At 55.1% G+C, this 20,600-nt stretch overlaps 1 protein-coding gene across 1 annotated transcript in view; it reads right to left on the bottom strand.

The window, feature by feature from the left end:
- DTNB (dystrobrevin beta) overlaps positions 1 to 20,600 on the bottom strand; it is a 182,587-nt gene that overhangs the window by 17,202 nt on the left and 144,785 nt on the right. The window contains 1 exon segment of the mRNA XM_030945277.1: positions 4,960 to 5,119. Coding sequence (XP_030801137.1) covers positions 4,960 to 5,119 — 160 coding nt within the window.

Raw genomic sequence — 20,600 nt, 5'->3', positions numbered from 1 at the left:
ATAAAAAGAAATTTAGGAAAGTAATATAAAACTTTTTGTATAACTCATAGTCTATTAAAATACTAAAAAACGAAATATGTTTTTTGAAACACACATGCTAAAGACAAAAACCATTTTTTGTTTTTTAATTAGCAAAAAAGAAACAAAACAAAACCACTAATTTTGTGTAGAGGTTTTGGTTTGTTTATTTTGATTTTTTGAGATTTTTTTTGAGTATGGTGGGTTTTACAGCTGGTTAATTATTAATGTATTTATTTTTTTGTTGTGAGATAGGATTAGGAGAAAGGTAAAGTAGGTTTAAGATTTTAAAAGGGTGTAAAGAATATTTTAAACTTTATTTCTTTATATTATCAATAAAAAATTTAAAATTCCTAAAAAATTTATTTATTTATTTATTTCTACTACAAAGTGGCACAGGGTTCACCCCACAGGGCTGTGGGGCCTCCTGAAGGCCACGACCCCCTTGGATCTGGGATGTGCCCAGCCCTGGAAGGGCTCAAGGCCAGGCTGGAGCAGCCTGGGGTGGTGTCCCTGCTGTGGAGCAGCTGGACAATGTCACCAAGCCCACCCAGACATCTCCTGCCTGGGACACTCAATTATTTTATTAAGTGAAAAAATTGACATTTTCTTCTGCTTCCTGTGCTCTCTGCTGGCCCTGGCCCTGCCTGATTTAGTGTGATTAATGCGAAACAGCACTAATTGTGCAGATTGCCTTTCTGGGAGGAGCACTGCAGGGGAATGAGGGCAGAGTCTGCTCTTGCAGGACGTTCTCCTGCGAGAGAATCAGCCCCGCCGTGCTGGTCATGAGAGGAACCTTGCTGTGGGCACTGGGGGCTCCGAGGGCTCCCCAGGGACTGTCTTCTTCTCTTCCAAGGTGCTCAGCAGCAGAACTGATTTACTAATTAGGTGGTGGCCTCTGCATCTGAGTATTTCACCAGAAACCACCAGGTTTTATTCTAAACCCATACTTGGTCATCATCCCAGTGCAACCTCGGTGATCCTCTGCTGGGTGGAACATCAGGAGATCATCTAAGGAGGAAACTTTTCGAATCTCAAGACTGTAAGACCAAGATCTCTGCGGTTCAGTTCTTCAAAGCCTTCCTGCTCCAGAGTCCTCCCCCAGTAATGGGGCAGCTCGTGGGAGGAAAAACGGCCCTTGGTGTCCCTGCCCTCTGTGCCTCAGCGCAGCAAGAGGTGCAACCACCCCACTTTTAATGTCTGGTGGATGTGCAAAAGCTAGCAGGAGCAACTGAAATGCTTTTGCTGAAGTAGAATCAGGGTGCTGAGGGGTGTCTTGGGTTTGTTTTGGTCCCCACTGACACCTGGTTCCTCACAATGCATATCTGGGATGCTGTCAGGTGTTAAAAACTGGGAAAGCCACAAGATAAAAACCTGGGAAAGCCACAAGATAAAAATCTGGGAAAGCCACAAGATAAAAATCTGGGAAAGCCACAAGTTAAAAACCTGGGAAAGCCACAAATGGGATAAAAATCTGGGAAAGCTACTAGTTAACCTGGAAAAGCCACAAGTTCAAAACCTGGGAAAGCCACAAGATAAAAACCTGGGGAAGCCACAGCAGGTCCTGAGGAAGGGGCAGTCCTTAGGCAGAGGCAGCCAGGAGCCCCTGATGGATCCATCAGCTCAAGGAGGAGGTGAAGAACACGCTGGGGTGACTCTGCTGGAGGAGTTTGCCTGGCCATGGCCTCTGCACCTTCCCAGGAAAAGGCAGATGGACACAGAACCAACAGGGATGCCAGGGAAGGCTGGAAAATGAGCAAAGATCCAGCATCTGCATGTCCTGCCATAAACAGGAGCTCCAAGCAGCTTGAGCCTGTTCCCTCCCTTGTGCTCCTCACAAACACAGGGCAGGGGGAGCCACGGAATGGATCCTGGGCTCCTCCTGGGGCTCAGGGAGCTCTGTGCCCATCCTGGGCTCAGAAAGGGATCCTGCACAGGGGGAAGGAGAGGCAGTGCTGAGGAATTCAGCAGAGAGCTCTGGGCTGCAGCAACAAACTCGCTGTGGAGATGGAGAGGAGGGGACTGGGCCACCCCCAGCACACAGATGGGGTGCTGGCTGCTGGTGTTGGCATGCTGCCTCCTGGAAAGGCTGCTCTGCTCTCTGCTCCTGCCCATGGCACGGGGAGAAGGCATGTCCTTCTCCCAGAGGAGCTGCAGGGCCCAGAGGGGCCATCCACAGCACTCCTGCTGCTGCTGCAGCACCAAAAACCAGCTACAAGTGCTCACTGGCACCAGTTAGGTGTCCACTGGCACCCCTGAGGTTCACTGGCACTCCTGAGGTGCCCACTGGCACTCCTGAGGTGCCCACTGGCACCAGTTAGGTGTTCATTTGCACCAGTTAGGTGTTCACTGCCACACCTGAGGTTCACTGCCACTCCTGAGGTTCACTGGCACTCCTGAGGTGCCCACTGGCACCCGTTAGGTGTTCATTTGCACCAGTTAGGTGTCCACTGGCACTCCTGAGGTTCACTGGCACTCCTGAGGTGCTCACTGGCACTCCTGAGGTGCCCACTGGCACCAGTTAGGTGTTCATTTGCACCAGTTAGGTGTTCACTGCCACACCTGAGGTTCACTGGCACTCCTGCTCCTCTGCTGCCATTTCACAGCCTCTTCCCCCACCTTCTTCTGGCAGCAGTTCCTTCAGGTCAGGGCAAAGATCATTCCAGAAGGTCACCTCCAGTGAGCACTGATAGATACACACTGAACCTGTCACACCTGCAGTGAGCACTGACAAACACACACTACACCTGTCACACCTGCAGTGAGCACTGATAAAACACACTGAACCTGTCACACCTGCAGTGAGCACTGATAAACACACTGAACCTGTCACACCTACACTGAACCTGTCACACCTGCAGTGAGCACTGATAGATACACACTACACCTGTTACACCTCCAGTGAGCACTGATAAACACACTGAACCTGTCACACCTACACTAAACCTGTCACACCTGCAGTGAGCACTGATAAACACACTGAACCTGTCACACCTCCAGTGAGCACTGATAGATACACACTGAACCTGTCACACCTACACTAAACCTGTCACACCTGCAGTGAGCACTGATAGATACACACTACACCTGTTACACCTGCAGTGAGCACTGACAAATACACACTAAACCTGTTACACCTACACTAAACCTGTCACACCTCCAGTGAGCACTGACAAACACACACTACACCTGTTACACCTGCAGTGAGCACTGATAAACACACTGAACCTGTCACACCTCCAGTGAGCACTGATAAACACACTGAACCTGTCACACCTAGCACAAAATAAACTGAACCTGTCACACCTGCAGTGAGCACTGATAAATACACACTACACCTGTCACACCTGCAGTGAGCACTGACAAATACACACTAAACCTGTTACACCTACACTAAACCTGTCACACCTGCAGTGAGTACTGACAAACATACCCTGTTACCTAAAGCCTGTTTGGTCTGAGGTGCAGCCTCGCTTCTGCCAGGTTCCTTCCCATGTTTGGTTTGTTTGGAGAAGGAACCTGGCCACCTGATGAAGGGATTTGATGCTTCCATTCACAACGTTCCCTCCCTGGGATGAGAAACCCCGTCCAGCTGAGAAGGCCTGTCAGATTTTACAGAAACAAACCACCTCTGGTGAGGTGAGGGTTCTCGTTCACTGCCCAGGAATCAGGCATGTGATTCCCAGCAGGATTCCCCAGGGAGCACCATCAGGTCCACAGAGATAATTACAGAAATACTGAAGTTGGAAAACACCTCCGAGACCATCAAGTCCAACCTTTGTGGATAGCTGCTCATCCCTTGGCTCTGCCCACACTGTGCCATAGGGACAGGAGGATTTTCTGTCCTTTCTCCACTGGCAGAGAGGAGAACATCAAGGAGGTGCAGCTTCCAAGAGGGGATGTCCACAAAGAAACTCCGCGTTTGCCAGAGATGGGAACACCAGGCCCTGCTGCTGTGCTGCTCCCAGCTCCACATTCCAGGATGGTCCTGGAGCACTGAAGATGAAAAGCTCTGGATGGGCCAACAAGGAGAAAAGAGCCTCGAAACCCCTTGTGTTTCTTCTGGCAGTGCAACCACCAGGTTTGTAAACACGGCAGGTTTGTAAGGTTTTATTCTTAAATGATTTGTGGGTGTAAGTTCCCTTCAGGGAAGATCATCTTCGGAAAAAGAAATTAACTTCATTAAGTTCAAAAGACTCAAAGTGTGCCCTCAATTTGGGCACACGAAAGGGGTTTGTGATGATTGCCTTGACATGGTGAGTTGTGTGTGTCTGGTATGTGGGATCAGGGGATGGTGTGGGTGGGAAGGACCTTAAAGATCACCTGGTTCCAAAAGCTCCAGGGACACCTCCCACTGTCCCAGGTGCTCCCAGCCCAGTGTCCAGCCTGGCCCTGGGCACTGCCAGGGATCCAGGGTGGGCACCCTGTGCCAGGGCCTGCCCACCCTGCCAGGGCACAATTCCCTCATTCCCAATATCCCACCCAGCCCTGCCCTCTGGCAGTGGGAGCCATTCCCTGTGTCCTGTCCCTCCAGGCCTTGTCCCCAGTCCCTCTGCAGCTCTCCTGGAGCCCCTTCAGGCCCTGCCAGGGGCTCCAGGATCTCCCCAGAGCTCAGTTGTTCCCTTGAACCCCCCAGATCTGCACCCCACAGGATTTGGGTGCTGAGAATGAGAAGCCCAGCCCGGAGCCATCGCAGGCAGCAGCACCTTGGGATGCCAGGATCCCAACTGGGATGGGTGGGAAGGGAGCTCAGAGCCCCCCCAGTGCCACCCCTGCCATGGCAGGGACACTGCCACTGTGCCAGGGTGTGCCAGTGTCCAGCCTGGCCCCGGGCACTGCCAGGGATCCAGGGGCAGCCCCAGCTGCTCTGGGCACCCTCCCAGGGCACAATCCCTCCCCACGCCCGCTCATGGCGCAGTGGCTCGTCCCCAGGGTGCTCACCTTGTGTGAAGGCCTCATGCACGTCGCCCCCGAGCCCCGGCAGCGCGTCCTGGGCTCCGTGTGTGGGTGTGGAGCCGGCCGAGGCCGAGCGCTGGGGCACGGGCCCGGCGGGTGGGCGGCCATGGGTGGGCGAGGGCTGGGCCGAGCCCGCGGCCTGCGCCTGCGGAGACACAGAGAGCCCTTGGCACGTGGGCACGGCTGGCACCGGCCCTGCGGAAACAAACACGCACAGACACGCACGGGGAAATGGGAGGAGAGAGCCTGGGCCCTAAATAAACAGACATGAACTGGGAAACGGGCAGGGAGAGCCTGGGCCCTAAATACACAGACATGAACTGGGAAATGGGAGGGAGAGCCTGGGCCCTAAATACACAGACATGAACTGGGAAACGGGCAGGGAGAGCCTGGGCCCTAAATACACAGACATGAACTGGGAAACGGGCAGGGAGAGCCTGGGCCCTAAATACACAGACATGAACTGGGAACACAGACATGAACGGGAAACGGCCGGGAGAGCCTGGGCCCTAAATACACAGACATGAACTGGGAAACGGGCAGGGAGAGCCTGGGCCCTAAATACACAGACATGAACTGGGAAACAGGCAGGGGAGAGCCTGGGCCCTAAATACACAGACATGAACTGGGAAACGGGCGGGGAGAGCCTGGGCCCTAAATACACAGACATGAACTGGGAAACAGATGGGGAGAGCCTGGGCCCAAATACACAGCGACACGAACTGGGAAGCGGGCACAAAACACACACAGACACACACAGACGGGCAGGGACAGCCTGGGCACCAAACACACAAAAACAAGGGACGGGCAGGGGACAGCCTGGGCACCAAAACACACACAGACACACACAGGGCACTGGGCAGGGAGAGCCTGGGCACCAAAAAACACACACACACAGGGCAATGGGCAGGGACAGCCTGGGCGCAAACACACACACACACACACAGGGACACGGGCAGGGACAGCCTGGGCACCAAACACACACACAGACACACACAGGGCACGGCAGGGACAGCCTGGGCACAAACACACAAAACACACACACGGGCAACAGCGGGCCAAACACACACACAGGACACGGGCAGGGACAGCCTGGGCACCAAACACACACACAGACACACACAGGGCACTGGGCAGGGACAGCCTGGGCACCAAACACACACACAGACACACACAGGGCACTGGGCAGGGACAGCCTGGGCACCAAACACACACACAGACACACACAGGGACACGGGCAGGGACAGCCTGGGCACCAAACACACACACAGACACACACAGGGCACTGGGCAGGGACAGCCTGGGCACCAAACACACACACAGACACACACAGGGACACGGGCAGGGACAGCCTGGGCACCAAACACACACACAGACACACACAGGGCACTGGGCAGGGACAGCCTGGGCACCAAACACACACACAGACACACCCAGGGACACGGGCAGGGACAGCCTGGGCACCAAACACACACACAGACACACACAGGGACACGGGCAGGGACAGCCTGGGCACCAAACACACACACAGACACACCCAGGCACACGGGCAGGGACAGCCTGGGCCCAAACCCACACAACACGGGATGGGCAAAACACACACACAGACAACAGACACGGGCGGGACAGCCTGCCGGCCCAAAACCCCACCCCTGCCAGCAGGGATGGAGTGTGATGCACGGGTGGGGGATGCTGTGGGAGGTGGTGGCACCCTGGGCACAGAACTTCATTGATTTATTTTTAAATTGTGATGTATTTTCATGTATTTTTATCTATTTTTATCTGTTTTGTGATGTTTTTTGTAAAATCACATGCTTCGTATGTTTTATGCAAGCATTTATATATTTATATATTACATATGTAGATATCTATACATTTATTCAGATTTATTTATATATTTATTTATATATTTGTAATATATGCTTATATATGTACATTTTACATATGGATATATTAATATATATATACTTAGATAATTTATATAGGTAATATAGTAATATATTCCATATATATTTATACAAAAGTAATATGTATATATTAATATATAGTATTTATATACTACAAATATATTTTTATATTTATATAAAAATATATTTTATACAGTATATATTTTATATAATATATATTTTTATATTTCTAAAATATTTTTATTTTTCATCTATTATGCATATCTAGATGAAAAATTAGACTTTTAAATATATTTATATATGTATCATATAAAAATTATATAGTATATATTTATACATTAGATATGTAGACATTTAATGCATTACATATATAGATATTTTATGTATTTTCACAGTGGTATATTTTAGATATAGTCATATAATTTGACTTATTGCTGAAAGAGAAAGAGTGAATTTTACATTTTACATTTTCTTCCAGCCCAGCCCACCCCATTCCTGTTGTGCCATCCCAACAGCCTCCAGAGCAGCTCTGCAGCAGAGGTGACAGTGCTGTCCCCAACAGGGCTGGTGGTGTCCCCTCAGTGCTGAGGGACAGCCCAGGGCTCTGCCGGATGCTGCCCACGGCCTTGAGTCCCAAAAATCCCCAAAACCCCAAAACACCCGGGTTTCTGGAGGGCTTGGGGAACTCTGCCATGCTCAGCTTGGCCAGGCTCCCCATGCCACCGAGGGGCCTGTGGGGCCAGCCTGGGCTGGCATGGGGTGACAGACAGGGCAAGGACAGGGGGGACAGGGCAGGACTGACATGGGGTTATTGCCTCTGTGACCCTAAAAAATGGAGCTCTGCTTTGTACCAGTGTGTGCTGCCCATGGGGCCTGGCTGGGCTTTCTAAGAGAATCCCAGAATGCCAGAGTGGTTTGGGTTGGGAGGGAGCTTAAATCCCAGCCAGTGCCACCCCTGCCATGGCAGGGACACTGCCACTGTGCCAGGGTGTGCCAGTGTCCAGCCTGGCCCTGGGCACTGCCAGGGACCCAGGGTGGGCACCCTGTGCCAGGGCCTCCCAGGGAACAATTCCATCCCAAAATCCCATCCAGCCCTGTCCCCTGTCCTGCCCCTCCAGCTGTGCCCACTCCTCGGACCAAGGGTCACCGTGACCCCCAGGCTGGCAGTGCCCACTCCTGTCACACCCTGACAAGAGGAAATGTTTTTGTCACCAAAGCTCCTCTTTGAGACACTTCCCCTACACCGACATTCTTCGAGAAAGTGCCCGAAGCCCTGAAGGTTCCATTTCAATGGTTTTTCACCCTTGGCAGCAGCTGCCTGCCCTGATTTGCATGCCACGGCCAGCGGAGCAGCGGGGCTGGGAACGTCCCTCACCCGCGGGTGACACGGTTCCTGGAAAACACCGGGGCTGTCACAGCAGCCCGTGAGGTCACAGCACATCCTGAGGGGGATGGGGACACGGGCACAGGGACAGGGCACACTGCTCCCCCTCCCTGAGCAGCTCCCGGGCTGACCGAGCCTCGCGGGGCTCAAAGGGGATCCGAAAGTCCTGGGGTCAGTGGAGCCTTGAGCTTTGCCTTCCTAGAAACACCTGCTGGCCCAGCTGGGGCTCCCCTGACCCCAGAGTGGTGACAAAACAGCTCCTGGCTGCTGGTGACAAACACCACCCTCGGCACAGCTCAGCAGCACTCCACTCCTGTGGCATCTTCCCAAAGACAGGCTGGGATTGTGGAGCCATGGAGCCACTGAGGCTGGAAATCCCTCTGAGACCATGGGGTCCAACCACCTCCAGCACTGCCCGGGCCACCTCTGTCCCCTGTCCCCAAGTGCCACAGCCACAGGGCTTTGAAACCCTCCAGGGATGGGGAATCCACCCCTGCCTGGGCAGCTGTGCCAGGGATGGACCTGGAATTGTCCCAGGGATGGACAGTTCCAGTGGGAATTGTTCCCAACATCCACCCTGAGCCTGCCCTGGCCCAGCCTGAGGCCGTTTCCCCTTGGCCTGTCCCTGTTCCCGGGAGCAGAGCCCGACCCCAAACACCTCGGGCTGAGCCACAGCTGCACATCCGTGCGGCTCCTGCTCCAAAGCTCTCCAAGTTTCCATGTCCTGAAGGAAACAATCCCCTCTCCTCGTGGATGATGCCAAGGGCCACATCCCCAGGGAGGGGGGACAACACCTGAACAGGTCCAGGATGGACAAGGGACCTGCCAGAGCCTCCCTGGGCTGGAAAGGACCTCGGAGGGGGACGGCTCCTTCCTGCTCAGGGGCTGGGAAAGGGGCTCAGCCTGGAGAAAAGGAGCCTCAGGGGGGACCTTTCCAGGGAAAAGGGGGAAAAGGGAAAGGGGAAGGGGAAGGGGAAGGGGAAGGGGAAGGGAAAGGGAAAGGGAAAGGAAAGGAAAGGAAAGGAAAGGAAAGGAAAGGAAAGGAAAGGAAAGGAAAGGAAAGGAAAGGAAAGGAAAGGAAAGGAAAGGAAAGGAAAGGAAAGGAAAGGAAAGGAAAGGAAAGGAAAGGAAAGGAAAGGAAAGGAAAGGAAAGGAAAGGAAAGGAAAGGAAAGGGCACCATGAGACCTCTGTGGGTTCAGTGTCCCCATTCCCTGGCACAGCTGTGCTGGGCTCTGCTCCTCCACGGAGCTCCCAGGGTGGGGAACTCCAGGATGCCTTTTGGAAACAGAGCTGAGGTGGAGCTGAACAGGTTTGTGAACTCCTCTGGCTCTGCTTTGGAGCTGCAGCCCCAGAAACCCCAGGAATTCCTGGCTGATTGCGTGTCCTTCCTGGAAACTGCACAAGATGGATTTCCATTTAGAAAAACCACGGAGGGAACCTCTGACCTGGCTCCTGAAATGTTTGGGAGCCAACTTCGATTTATTGTCCCTGGCTTATCGAGCCTTGTACACAAGAGCTGTGAGGTTTAACCTAAAATGCCATTTCCAGGGAAATGGGGCTGGGCTGTGCCCTGAGCAGGGATCAGCTCCCGGGGAAGGGTGGGATGGAGGGAAGCAGTGCCCTTAGGAGCCTTTAGCAGCTCTCCAAGAGGATTTCACCATCACCTCCCTCAGCCCAGCAGTTCAGCTGGGGGTCCCCCGCCCTCTGGGGAGCTGATTTAAGATCCCTTCCCACCCAAATTTTCTACAACCACTGGGATAGAGGAAAGCTTTAAAGGAGAACGGGGTGGAAAAGGCCTCCAAAAATTTGGGTTGGTGTTGGGAAGGATGAAAGTTTGACCAGAAAGTCTCACAGATATGTGTGCTTGGCAGAAAGGTTTTTTAAATGTGGAGTCTGAAGAGGGAATAGAGATGGAAGCAAGTTTTGGTATAGAAGGAAAGAATTGCTGAGCCAGTCTTGCTGGATAACCAAGGAGGCAGAGTGTGTAAGTTAGAAGGGGTTTTTATGGCTCAGAGCAAAGGACAAACCCACCCCAAACAAAAAGATGTTTTTACCAAGCAGAAAGAGAGCACAGGCAAACAAGCCTGCTGATATTGCAAGTAGAAAAAAGGTCTCAGAATTTTCCACTGCAAGAAAACTGAAAAACAACTTCAGCTGAAACTGTGATGTACTGACTTTGAGTGATTGGAGAACAGTAACATGGATATGGTAATTATAGGATTTATGATGGGCTGTAGGTAACAGTTAAGGTGTAGATTGGTTCTGCTGTATGAAGATGCTCAGCAACGAAAAGTCTATAATGCATTGTAAGCAAAAGAAAGGTATATAATGCATTTGTAACCTAAACTAAGGGTTTCCAGGCCTGCCTGCAGCTGGAGCTGACAGCTGTGGGCACAGCTCTGTCACCCACGACCCTGGACTGCTGCAACGTCCTGGATACAATAAACTGCATTTTGGATACAATACACTGCATTTTGGATACAATAACCTGCATTTTGGATACCATACACTGCATTTTGGATGCAATACACTGCATTCAGGAGAGCTGCCTGGAGTCCCACATCCGTCATTTCAACTCTTACAGGTTGGAAGGAGCCTTGAGGGGGTTTTGGAGCACCAAGGTCACCTCCAGGGTGCTGCTCAGGCTCCTCCTCGGCTGCTCTTTGCGAGGCTCCCCAAGGAGGCCTCACCACCCCTGTGGGCAGCTGCTCCACGGGAATTCCTGACCCAAACGCAGCCCCAGCTGATGCGTGACCATGCACACCTGGAAAGGCGCTGGCTCTGCGTCCTCCTGGGGCAGCAGCAGGCAGAGGAGCACAGCTGGATTTCCCTTTTGTTTCCCTTCTGCCTCCTCCTCTCCTGCACCACCTTGAACATGGGTTTGTGGGACATGGACATGGAAAAATGTTGGAGCTCTGAAATTTCAGACTTTCTGTGCTGACAGACTGTGGCCCCCAGGAGAGCACTGCATTTGACCTGAGGCTGTGGAGAAGCTTCCAGAATTGATTGAGAGCACTGGGATTGTGGGTGTGGAGTTTGATTAGAAGTGTGTGATGTCACAGGGTGGGAAACTTGGAGTTTGGGGTTTTAGAATATGGTAATAAATATGGGGCAGGATGGAGGTTTTAGGGTGGAGGCTGCTCCTTCTTCACCTTCTTCTCCTTCTTCTTCACCTTCTTCTACTTCTTCACCTTCTTCTTCTCCTTCTTCTTTACCTTCTCCTTCTTCTCCTTCCTCACCTTCTTCTTCTCCTTCTTCTCTTTGTTCTTCTCCTTCTCCTTCCTCACCTTCTTCTTCTCCGTCCTCTTCTTTCTTCTCCATGGTTTTGGGTGGTATTTTGTAATTGGACAGAAAAGCCCACCCTGCAGTCTTTGAGGGATCAGTTATTGAGGTAAAAGTGAAAATGATTTAGGTGTCATTTCTTAGTTGGATAGTTTAACTTTGTAGGGAAAGACAGTTGGCCATTTTGTGCCTTGTTAGCAGAGTGCTGGAGAACTCACAACTTGTAATAGAGATAGGAAATAATAAACACCTGAGTGTGAATGTGAAATTCCATCTCAAGAGCTTCAATCCCGACCTCGACAGGGGCAGAAAAAAGAAGGCCAGAACCAGCAGAGAAGCTGCCCCAGAGAGGGACAGGACCCACGGCCCTCGGAGGTTTCCAAAGCCACGTCAAGCCAGAACTGACTCGATCTAATTCCACTGCAGTCCTGCTTGGAAGTGTGGAATCATGGAATTGTTTAGGTTGGAGAAGACTTCAATTGAGTTCATCTGCTTCAAGTGGAAAGCCGAACCAAAGACCCCCAGAAATCCCTGAACCCACAGATGCTCACTGAGGAACTCAGAAATCCACAGATTTTACCACAGAAACATCCCAGACTGCTTTGGGTGGGAAAAGAGCTCAAAGCCCACCCAGTGCCACCCCTGCCATGGCAGGGACATCTTCCAGTGTCCCAGGTGCTCCCAGCCCCAGTGTCCAGCCTGGCCCTGGGCACTGCAGGGATCCAGGGGCAGCCCCAGCTGCTCTGCTCCATTTTAATGCGCAGCTTCTTCCTGGGAGCAGATTAAAGGAGAAGGGATCTTGCACACACAGTAACCCCAGAGGTTTCAGATAAGCAGTTTAGACAAGCAAACATCTCATCATGCCCCAAATATTGCAGGAAATGCGGCACAAACAGAGCAAAGAGGAGAACACACGGGCTGTGCCTCTGCTCTGGGGCTGTGTGTGCCCAGCAGAGGGTTCCTGGCAGGGATCCCAGGGGTGTCCCGGGCACTGCTGAGGGTCTCAGGCCCATCTCAGTGCCTGGCTCCCCTCTCCAGGCTTCCCTTAGCAGGGACAGGCCCCTGAGCTCACTCAGGAGTCACCAGCTCCAGCTGGAGAGCTTTTATCCCATCCCTGGCAGCAAATATTAAACATTCCAGGGGCTTTCCTCAGGAAAAGCAGCACCTCCAGGCCCGGGTGTTCTCCCCATGCCCAGGGCTGGGCACACACACAGAGCTGAGCCCGCAGACCCTGCACTGCCCTCGGCCCTCTCTGGGGCTCCCCGGGCCCAGCCCTCGGGCTCTCCATGAGGGAAAATCCTCCCCTGGCAGGGTGGGGAGCCCCAGAGAAGCTGGGGGTGCCCCTGGAGCCCTGCGAGTGTCCAAGGCAGGGCTGGCGGCAGCCTGGGACAGTGGGAGGTGTCCCTGCCCAGGGTAGGGGCGGAAAGAGGTGAGATTTAAGATCCCTTCCCACCCAAACCACTCCAGCATTCGCTGTCTCTGCGTTCAGACTGTCACAGAACAACACTCTGGAGGGCTACAGAAAACTCACAGCTCTTGCCACTCAAACAACACCAAAATTGGTGTTTTCTGCTCACTTGCTGCACTGTCCCAGCCCTGAGCCCCATCCACACAGCCCCAAACATTTCCAGGGATGGAGCACCCACAGCTTCTCCTCCAAACATCCCTTTGCCATTTCTCATGGAACCTCACAGGCTGGAAAACACCTCAATTTTGGGTTCTCATCCCCACAGCTTCTCCTCCAAATATCCCTTTTCCATTTTTCATGGAACCTCACAGGCTGGAAAACACCTCAGTTTTGGGTTCTCATCCCCACAGCCTCTCCTCCAAATATCCCTGCCATTTTTTCATGAAAAACCGCAGCAGTTTAGGCTGGAAAACACCTCAGTTTTGAGTTCTCATCCCCATCTCCAAAGGCCCAGAAACCTCCTTCTGCCTGATGCCAAGAGCAAACGCAAGTCCCTCTCAGGAAGGCTGAATAGTAATTAATTCAGGACAGAAATAATGAACTACAGAGGAATTTCAATTTACACGTTTTTCTATTTTAACAGAAAACCCTTGACAACTGATTTTTGGGAGGGAAAAAAAAAAACTTTTCCAACCACATTTAAACCTCCTTTGCATGAGGCTGATGCAGCCCACGCCTCAAAGGCTGCACGGGAGGGAGCAGAGTTTGCTGTGCAGTGTCTGCACTCAGGGATGGAGGGATGGGGGGATGGATGGATGGATGGATGGATGGATGGATGGATGGATGGATGGATGGATGGATGGACGGATAGATGGATGGATGGATGGATGGAGAGGATGGTTTGCTGTGCAGTGTGATGGATGGATGGGGGATGGAGGATGGATGGATGGATGGATGATGGATGGATGGATGGATGGATGGATGGATGGATGGATGGATGGATGGATGGATGGAGCAGGGTTTGCTGTGCAGTGTGTGCACTCAGGGATGGAGGGATGGATGGATGGATGGATGGATGGATGGATGGATGGATGGATGGATGGAGGGATGGAGGGATGGAGGGATGGATGGATGGATGGATCGATGATGGATGGATGGATGATGGATGGATGGATGATGGATGGATGGATGGATGGACGGACGGACAGATGGATGGATGGATGGATGGAGCAGAGTTTGCTGTGCAGTGTCTGCACTCAGGGATGGATGCAGCAGTTTGATTTCCAGTTTCTGCACTCAGGATCTCCCCCTGTTTGGCCTTTCTCTCCAACACTGACTGCACAGCTCCAGGCTGTGTTGGAAGCTGGAATGCTGCTGGGCCGGTCCTGCAGGACCTGGCTCCTGTCCTCACAGCTCTGCCAGGCTCTGGTGCTGCTGGGAGCACAGGGACACCTCCGGGCACACCCCAGCACCGACTGCAGGGCCCCGATCCCATTGCTGGGAGCCCCAAATCCCATTTGTGGGAACCCCAATCCCATTTGTGGGAGCCCCAATCCCATTTCTGGAGCCCCAAATCCCATTTGTGGGAACCCCGATCCCATTTCTGGAACCCCAATCCCATTTCTGGGAGCCCCTATCCCATTTGTGGAGCCCCAGATCCCATTTGTGGAGCCCCAGATCCCATTTTTGATCCCATCCCCTCTCCCCAGCCTCTCTGGCCCTGCACATCACCAGCGCAGTCACGGGGCTGCAGTTTCCCTGCAGGGTATTTCTCCAGGATTTGGCGCTGTGCTGCCATTTGCCTTTTTCTCTTTTTTTTTTTTCGCCAGTAATTCAACAATTATTTACGTTAAGCAGGAAGGGAGGAGAGGCCCTTCCAGAGCTGCACACGAAGCTGCTGCTGCTGCTGCTGCTGCTGCTGCTGCCTGAGTAATTCCAGCTCGATCGAAGCGAGCTTGCTAAAAATAATCCACCCCCCTCCCTGCAAAGAGTCTTTGAGGGAAATATTTAAAGCAGAAAACGAGGCCCTGGCTCAGCCCCCCCTGTTAACCCGATTGTGGCAGGGAAATTGAATTTCCCCGTGCTCCGGCTGGAGCCGCCTCCCTCCCGGAGCGGGCACATCAAAGGCTCATTAGTGGGGAAGGCTAATGACCTTTGTGAGGCATTAATTACATCCCCGAGCCAGCGCGGGGAGGGACGGCTTCATGGCAACGGAGGCAGGGAGGCAGTGGCTGTCCCCATTCCCACAGATCCCAGAGAGCCCAGAAATCCCACAGGTCCCAGAGATTCCAGGGATCTGACAGATCCCACAGACCCCAGAGATCCCACAGACCCCACAGACCCCAGAAATCCTGCAGATCCTGCAGACCCCAGAGAGCCCAGAGATTCCACAGATCCCAGAGATCGCAGAGACCCCACAGATCCCAGAGATCGCAGAGTCCCCAGAGATCCCAAAAATCGCAGAGATCCCACAGACCCCACAGATCCCACAGACCCCACAGACCCCTGAGACCCCACAGAACCCAGAGATCTCACAGATCCCACAGACAACTGGGGATTCTAGAGACCCCACAGACCCCACACATCACACAGACCCCAGAGATCCCAGAAATCTCAGAGATCCCAGAAATCCCTCAGGTCCCAGAGATCCCGCAGATCCCAGACACACCACAGATCCCAGAAATCCCACAGATCCCAGAGACCACAGACCCCAGAGATCCCACAGACCCCAGAGACCCCAGTGACCCCAGAGATCCCACAGACCCCAGAGATCCCATTGATCCCAGAGACCCCATTGACCCCAGAGATCCCACAGATCCCAGAGATCCCACAGACCCCAGAGATCCCATTGATCCCAGAGATCCCACAGACCCCAGAGACCCCATTGACCCCAGAGATCCCACAGATCCCAGAGATCCCACAGATCCCAGAGATCCCACAGACCCCAGAGATCCCATTGATCCCAGAGATCCCACAGACCTCACAGATCCCACAGATCCCAGATACCACAGACCCCAGAGATCCCATTGATCCCAGAGATCCCACAGATCCCTGTTCCCCCATGTGGGGTGGGGACACACACCCAGAGGATGAGGATGGATCCCATCCCTGTCTGCTCCTGCTCTGTTCCCCACACCCAGAGGCTCACAGATTTCATTCCCCACACCCAGAGGCACACAGATCCTGTTCCCCACACCCAGAGGCTCACAGATTTCATTCCCCACACCCAGAGGCACACAGATCCTGTTCCCCACACCCAGAGGCTCACAGATTTCATTCCCCACACCCAGAGGCTCAAGCCCCTTCCCCCCCCCCCAAACCCCCCCCTTCCCCCCCCCCCACCCCCAGACCCTCACACCCCCCCCCCCCCCCAAGCTGCTCCAGGACACGGGATGGGAGAAGCTGAGTGTGCCGTGGCACCCTGACACCCGCAGGGACAGACAAACTGCACACAGAGCATAGCTGGGGAGGGGGCAGGGGGTGAGGGGTGCACTGCCAACCCAAACCGCAGCCTGGGCCATGCCTGCTGGGACAGCAGCAGGAATTCCCCATGGCAAGGGGGTCAGGCCCTGGCACTGCCCAGGGAGGTGCCCATCCTGGGGGTGTCACCTGGATGTGGCACTGGGTGCCCTGGGCTGAGGACAAGGTGGGACTCCATGGTCTGGAGGGATTTTCCAGCCTCAATTCCGGCTCTGGGACTCTGTGCTGTGTTTGGATGCTTGCCAGGACCTCAGGATCCATCCCAGGTGAGGGATCAGGGCATGGCCCGTGGCCAATCCCACCAAAAACTCACCTGGAATGGCCCAAAAGCAGATCACTGACCAGATGCACAATGGCCTGGGCTGGGAGACATGGGGGGACACGGGCAGGACCCGGCACATCCCCTGCCAGGACCCGGCACATCCCCTGCCAGGGCAGGACCCGGCACATCATCCTGCCAGGACCCGGCACATCCCCTGCCAGGACCCGGCACATCATCCTGCCAGGACCCGGCACATTCTCCTGCCAGAACCCGGCACATCATCCTGCCAGGACCCGGCACATCTCCCTGCCAGGACCCGGCACATTGTCCTGCCAGAACCCGGCACATCATCCTGCCAGGACCCGGCACATTCTCCTGCCAGGACCCGGCACATCCTGCCGGCCAGGACCCGGCACATCTCCTGCCAGGACCCAGCACATCATCCTGCCAGGACCCGGCACATCCCCTGCCAGGACCCGGCACATCATCCTGCCAGGACCCAGCACATCCCCTGCCAGGACCCAGCACATCATCCTGCCAGGGCAGGACCCGGCACATCCCCTGCCAGGGCAGGACCCGGCACATCCCCTGCCGGGACCCGGCACATCCCCTGCCAGGACCTGGCACATCCCCTGCCAGGACCCGGCACATTGTCCTGCCAGGACCCGGCACATCCCCTGCCAGGACCCAGCACATCTCCCTGCCAGGACCCGGCACATCCCCTGCCAGGACCCGGCACATTGTCCTGCCAGGACCCGGCACATCTCCCTGCCAGGACCCGGCACATCATCCTGCCAGGACCCGGCACATCCCCTGCCCAGGACCTGGCACATCTCCCTGCCAGGGGACAGCAGTGTGACCCAACCCTGTCCCCAGGGAGGGTGGCAGCTGCACAGGGACAGCAGCATGGCCAAACCATGTCCCTAGGGATGGTCACAGCTGCCTGGGGACAGGGATGTGACCAGACCTTGTCCCCAATGAAGTGGCAGCAGCCTGGGGACAGGGATGTGACCAGACTGTGTCCCCAGTAAGGGTGGCAGCTGCCTGGGAATGGCATCGTGGCCAGGTCATGTCCCCAGAGAAGGCGGCAGCAGCCAAGATATAGGAATGTGAGCTGACCCTGTCCCCAGGGTGGGTGGCAGCAGCCTGGGGACATCAGTGTGACCAGTCCTTGTCCTCATGAAGAGTGGCAGCACCCTGGGGACAACAGCGTGGCCAAATCCAGTCCCCAGTAAGGGTGGCAGCTGCCTGGAGACGGGAATGTGACCAGACCCTGTCCCCAGGGAGGGTGGCAGCTGCATAGGGACAGGAATGTGACCAAATCGAGTCCCCCGGGAGGGTGGCAGCTGTGTGGGGACATCAGTGTCCCCAGGGAGGGTGGCAGCATCCAAGGTATAGGAATGTGACTGGACTGTGTCCCCAGGGAGGGTGGGAGCTGTATGGGGACATCGGGGTGACCAGGCTGTGTCCCCAGGGCAGGGGGGTTCCCTGGCAGGGGGGTTCTAGGGACAGGGGGGTCCCCTGACAGGGGGTTCACAGGACGGGGGTGTTCCCAGGCCCAGGGGGTTCCAGGGCAGGGGTGTTCCCTGGGCAGGACAGGGGGGTTCCCAAGCCCAGGGGGTTCACAGGACAGGAGGTTCACAGGGCAGGGGGGCTCTTGGGACAGGGGGGTTCCCTGGGCAGGACAGGGGGGTTCCCAGGCCCAGGGGTTCCCAGGGTAGGGGGTCTCAGGACAGGGGGGTTCCCATGCCTGGGGGGTTCTTGGGGCAGGGGGGTTCACAGGACAGGGGGATTCCAGGGGCAGGGGTTCCCTGGGCAGAGCAGGGGTGTTCCCTGGCAGGGCAGGGGGTTCCCAGGTAGGGGGGTCCTGGAACAGGGGGCTTCCCTGGGCAGGACAGGGGGGATCCCTGGAAGGGGGGTTCCCAGGCCCGGGGGGTTCCAGGGACAGGGGGTTCACAGGAGAGGGGGTTCACAGGGCAGGGGGTTCCCAGGTAGGGGGGTTCCCTGGCAAGGGGGTTCCCTGGGCAGGACAGGGGGGATCCCAAGCCCAGGGGGTTCCCCGGCCGGGCCCCTGCTGCCCCCAGCCCCCCGCGCCCCCCATCAGGTCCCGTTCCCGATCCCTTTGATCTCCCCATTGCCGCAGCGCTGTTTGTTTTCATTCCCCTCCATCCCCCCAGCTGCGGCATGGATCAGGAAACAATAAAACCTCGGTTACCACACAGAACGCCGCCTTTTCCTTTCAAAGCCTGACATTTTTGCTTTCATCCGCCGTTTCCACAGGGCTGGGGCCATGTGCTGCCCCCCTCCCCAGCCGGCGGGGCCCGGGCGGGGGTCCCGGAGCTGCTGCGCTCAAGATGCTCCATCGGGATTGTTCCACCGGCACCGGGGCCGCCCGGGGCTGCTCCGGCTCCCCATCCCCTCCCGGGCCAAGCCCGGCGGGGATTGCAAAGGATAAAGGAGTCATTTGTCCGAATTAGCCCGGCTTTGCTTTCCCTGCTTGGGGTTCAAGGCTGGGAGCTGTCGCCGGGGGTACTGAAAGAGCAAAGACCCTGATTGTGGGGTCTCTGATTGTGGGGTCTCTGATTGTGAGAGCGTCCAGCCCTGGCAGCACAGCTCTGTCCCAGCATTTCCCTGCACTCCAGGGACACGGGCAGGGTCTGATTTCCCTGTTCTTACCAAAAAAACCCAGCCTGGGAGCTCCATGCGAGAGCAGAGTGAGGAGTGTCCCCACGGCTGCTGCTCAGACCGGGCAGAGACGCCTCTGCTCACCCAGAAAACATCAAATTCATGGAATTAGGGGATGGTTGGGGTTGGGAGGGATCTCAAAGCCCATTCAGTGCCACCCCTGCCATGGCAGGGACACTGCCACTGTGCCAGGGTGTCCCAGTGTCCAGCCTGGCCTTGGGTACTGCCAGGGATCCAGGGTGGGCACCCTGTGCCAGGGCTGCCCACCCTGCCAGGGAACAATTCCCAATTCCCAAAATCCCATCCATGCCCTGCCAGGGAACAATTCCTCATTGCCAATATCCCATCCAGCCCTGCCAGGGAACAATTCCCAATCCCCAAAATCCCATCCAGCCCTGCCAGGGCACAATTCCTCATTGCCAAGATCCCATCCAGCCCTGCCAGGGAACAATTCCCAATTCCCAATATCCCATCCAGCCCTGCCAGGGAACAATTCCTCATTGCCAAGATCCCACCCAGCCCTGCCCTCTGGCACTGGGATCACTCCCTGGCTCCTGTCCCTCCATCCCCAGAGGGCTCTGCAGCCACGCTGGGTCTGCCCAAGGGCTGCTCTTGCCCCAGCATTTTCAGGAAAACGGCAAAAATCTGGGAAAGCAATGCCAGGCAGGGGTGAGGGAGGAGGAGGAGGAGGAGGAGGAGGAGCTGCACAGCACCCGGCCGTGGCAGCAGGGACGGGCAGCACCGGGCTGACACCGTGTCCTCAAGGCCACAGCTGCCTCCCCTCCCTCTCACTCAGAACAAGTCTTAAAGGTGCAAAAATTACTATTGAGCATAAACAGACGAGAGGAATTGGGGATAAAAGCATCACGTGGTGAACCCAGGACATCCCACCCCTTATCCCCACATTGTCAGCTCCCTACTCAAACTACGAAACTACTGAGACTCTACAAACACACCCGTGATACATCCAAAAGCCAGCCAGAAACCAAACAAGACAAAGCGCTGGGAGGAGCTGACTTGGCTGCTGTGGGTGAGCAGGATGGAAATGCAGGGCAGAGATGGGCCAGGAGAGGTAAAGCCAAGCCCAGCCGAGTTAAACCAGACCCAGCCGAGTTAAACCAAGCCCAGCCGAGTTAAACCAGACCCAGCAGAGTTAAACCAGACCCAGCCGAGTTAAACCAAGCCCAGCCGAGTTAAACCAGACCCAGCAGAGTTAA

The sequence above is a fragment of the Camarhynchus parvulus genome, chromosome 3 (genome assembly GCF_901933205.1).
Source record: "Camarhynchus parvulus chromosome 3, STF_HiC, whole genome shotgun sequence".
Classification (NCBI taxonomy): domain Eukaryota; kingdom Metazoa; phylum Chordata; class Aves; order Passeriformes; family Thraupidae; genus Camarhynchus; species Camarhynchus parvulus.
Note: the sequence above shows the minus strand (reverse complement) of the source record. Positions and strands in the feature narration are given on the sequence as shown.